This window comes from Neomonachus schauinslandi, chromosome X, assembly GCF_002201575.2.
Source record: "Neomonachus schauinslandi chromosome X, ASM220157v2, whole genome shotgun sequence".
Taxonomy (NCBI): Eukaryota; Metazoa; Chordata; class Mammalia; order Carnivora; family Phocidae; genus Neomonachus; species Neomonachus schauinslandi.
The window spans coordinates 105,031,745-105,034,514 of record NC_058419.1 but is presented as its reverse complement, the minus strand read 5'-3'; the positions used below and the strand labels follow the sequence as shown (position 1 = coordinate 105,034,514).

Here is a 2,770-nt window from a genome sequence, read left to right as displayed (position 1 = left end):
GAATCTGTGGCATGGTATCTGTCATTAGTTTGGTAACTGTTTTAACCATTATCTCTTCAAATAGTGCCTCTTCCCCATTATTTCTCTCCTCTCTCTCTAACTGATACTAACAATATACTATAGCTTCTTACTGTGTCATCTATGACTTTTATCCTCTGTTTTGTTTTGGATTTTTGTGTCATAGTGTCTTTCTGACTTATCGTTCACTTAACTAATTCTCTTTGTAAATGTTTTCTGACTTGCTTCCAGCTCAGTAATTTTCTCTTAAATTGTGTTAATCTGTTGTCACACACATTCGTTGAATTCTTGGTTTTAATTCTTTTTCTCTTCCAGTGAGTCTGTTTTGTTTTCATATATGCTATGTCACGTTTATAGTTATTTGTTTCCTATGTATATTTTCAAGCCTTTCTTATAATAATATAAAGATAGTTATTTTATACCTTGATAATTCCAATAGCTCTCAGATTTATGTGATCTGTGTGTTCTACTCTTCTCTCTACTACTTCTCTATCCCCACAAGGCCACAAAAACTAGTTTAGTTTTATAGCTATTGCTTTCTAAGAAGCAGATGCCCTGAGGGAAAAAATTACTTTCAATGCTGAACTTCTCCTGATTCTTGCAACCTCCCCTACCTCTTGGTCTGGCAATTTCTTATTCTATTATGAGCTGTTTGATGCACTAAGGAATTTATTTTTAAAAGTTCATCCAATTCTTTTAATTGTCCTCGACAGGAAAGTTGGTAATAATTCTCTAGCTCTCTTTTCCTGAAGTAGAAGTCACCAGATGGCCTCATTCCTTTACCTTTTAAGAATAGTTTTGTCATATTTGTTTCTATCCCTAAAAATATGATGTTTAGTTTCGCATATTTTGGGTCCTTATAAAAATACTATTGTATAATATAATTCTCTGACCTAATATTTTTACTCTGTTATAATCTATTCTCTTTATTGATATATTGATTATCCATCTAAAGATACTTTGAAATTCCTGCATGATTAGGAAGAAGCAATAAAATTTCATAAATATCAAACTATTTAAGGTTCACAAGATAAGTTTTTTCTATACCATTTATTTTTAGAAACAATAAAGCTTTTATAATAGGAAATTTATGGTATATATGGTGCTAGAATATCACATTGTGCATGCTCCCCTCTTCCTAAAAAGTAAAGCAAAACCATTCTCGACTATAATATGATTAACACTGATATTAAATGTAGTTGTTTTCCGATTTGTAGTTGCATTGACTCAGAAACAAAAATGTAAATTTCAAAATACATTTTTTGGGAAAGGGAGCAGGGTTTGAAACATGACAGATGACAAGGACCAGCAACAAACTACCAACACTGTAGAAGAGCCCCTGGATCTCATCAGGCTCAGCCTGGATGAGTGTATTTATGTGAAAATGAGAAATGACAGAGAGCTTCAAGGCAGAATACATGCTTATGAACAGCATTTAAATATGATATTGGGAGATGTGGAAGAAACTGTGTCTCCTATAGAGATTGATGAGGAAACATATGAAGAAATATATAAATCAAGAAAACGGAATATTCCGATACTTTTTGTCCAGGGGGATGGTGTTGTACTAGTTACCCCTCCATTAAGAGTTAGCTGAAACTAAGAATTTATCGTGTATAGAATATAGATTTTGTATGATTGCCTCTTTAAATGTAGAAGACATTCAAAAGAGAAACCTGCGTAAATTTTAATATTAAGAAATGGCCAAGGATTCTTCCACTTCTGAAATGAAGCAACTTGGAGATAACTCAAAAATTCTTAAGCTAAAGGGCATTTTAATTTTTTTCCAACCCTTTCAATAAATGTGATCACCAAGATGCAGAACTCTTTTTTCAGGAATTGATTTGCTCTGTTGTTTTCTCAGACAATTTCTGATTTTTTTTTCCTTTAAATTAAATTTGATGTTTCCTTTTTTGATTGAATTTAAAAAATATATTTCTTTAGGGGCACCTGGCTGGCTCAGTTGGTGGAGCATGCACCTCCTGATCTCAGGTTGTGAGTTTGAGCCCCACATTTGTAGAGACTACTTAAAAATAAAATCTTTTAAAAAACAAATAAAATAAAATGCATTTCTTTAATACAATTCACTTTGCTCATTAGTTCTTATTTCTTGTAATTGGGCGGGGGAGGAATGTAATATTCCCGCTAGCAATTATCTGTGTAAAGCTCTGTGCTTACTTGTGAACCTCAAATTGGACTTCTCTGCCTAAAGGCAGCTCTGAGAATTGAGAAAAGCAGATTATTTCTAGAAATTCTAAGGAGCAATAAATACTGAGGAGATGGTAGAAAATATATTTCATGGACCACCTTAAACTAGAGGTGACCAAGTAAAAAAAAATTGTAGGAATGATGATGTATGACCGCTTCTCAACCATTGAACTTGGTCTCCCCCTGCTTAATCTCACTGGTTCTTGCCCTGTGAGAATACCAAGTAAATTTTGATCAAGGAATTACTTTCTTTTGCTTAAATTGCTTGTCCTCACCTCTAACTTATCTTGATTTCTGCTTTTACATTTTAATTCTCTTATACTTACATGTGAGCCTCTTTTAGGTTACTGTGGTCTCTGTTGTTTCCCAAGGTCATATCTGAGACAGTGGGAAGCTTATTATGGCAACAGGGGTGACCAGTCTGAGATTTGTTCCACAGTGGCTTCCCAGTGAAAAGCCTTGTGCCACTTCGTCTTTGGATCTTGACTTCCATAAAAGCTACAGCTGCTCCTGCATAGCACTGGGACATGGGGCAGTACCCACT

The 2,770-nt window shown here is 34.2% G+C and overlaps 1 protein-coding gene across 1 annotated transcript; it reads left to right on the top strand.

Annotated features, from left to right (window-relative positions):
* Positions 1 to 1,306: 1,306 nt before the first annotated feature.
* On the top strand, positions 1,307 to 1,615 carry LOC110569716 (U6 snRNA-associated Sm-like protein LSm3). Its single transcript, XM_044911622.1, has one exon. It carries the CDS (start codon positions 1,307 to 1,309, stop codon positions 1,613 to 1,615), a length of 309 nt encoding a protein of 102 aa, XP_044767557.1.
* The last annotated feature ends 1,155 nt before the right edge of the window (positions 1,616 to 2,770 follow it).

Bases quoted from the DNA above. Each gene is read 5' to 3' on its own strand.
- LOC110569716 (XM_044911622.1), top strand. From the start codon at position 1,307: ATGACAGATGACAAGGACCAGCAACAAACTACCAACACTGTAGAAGAG.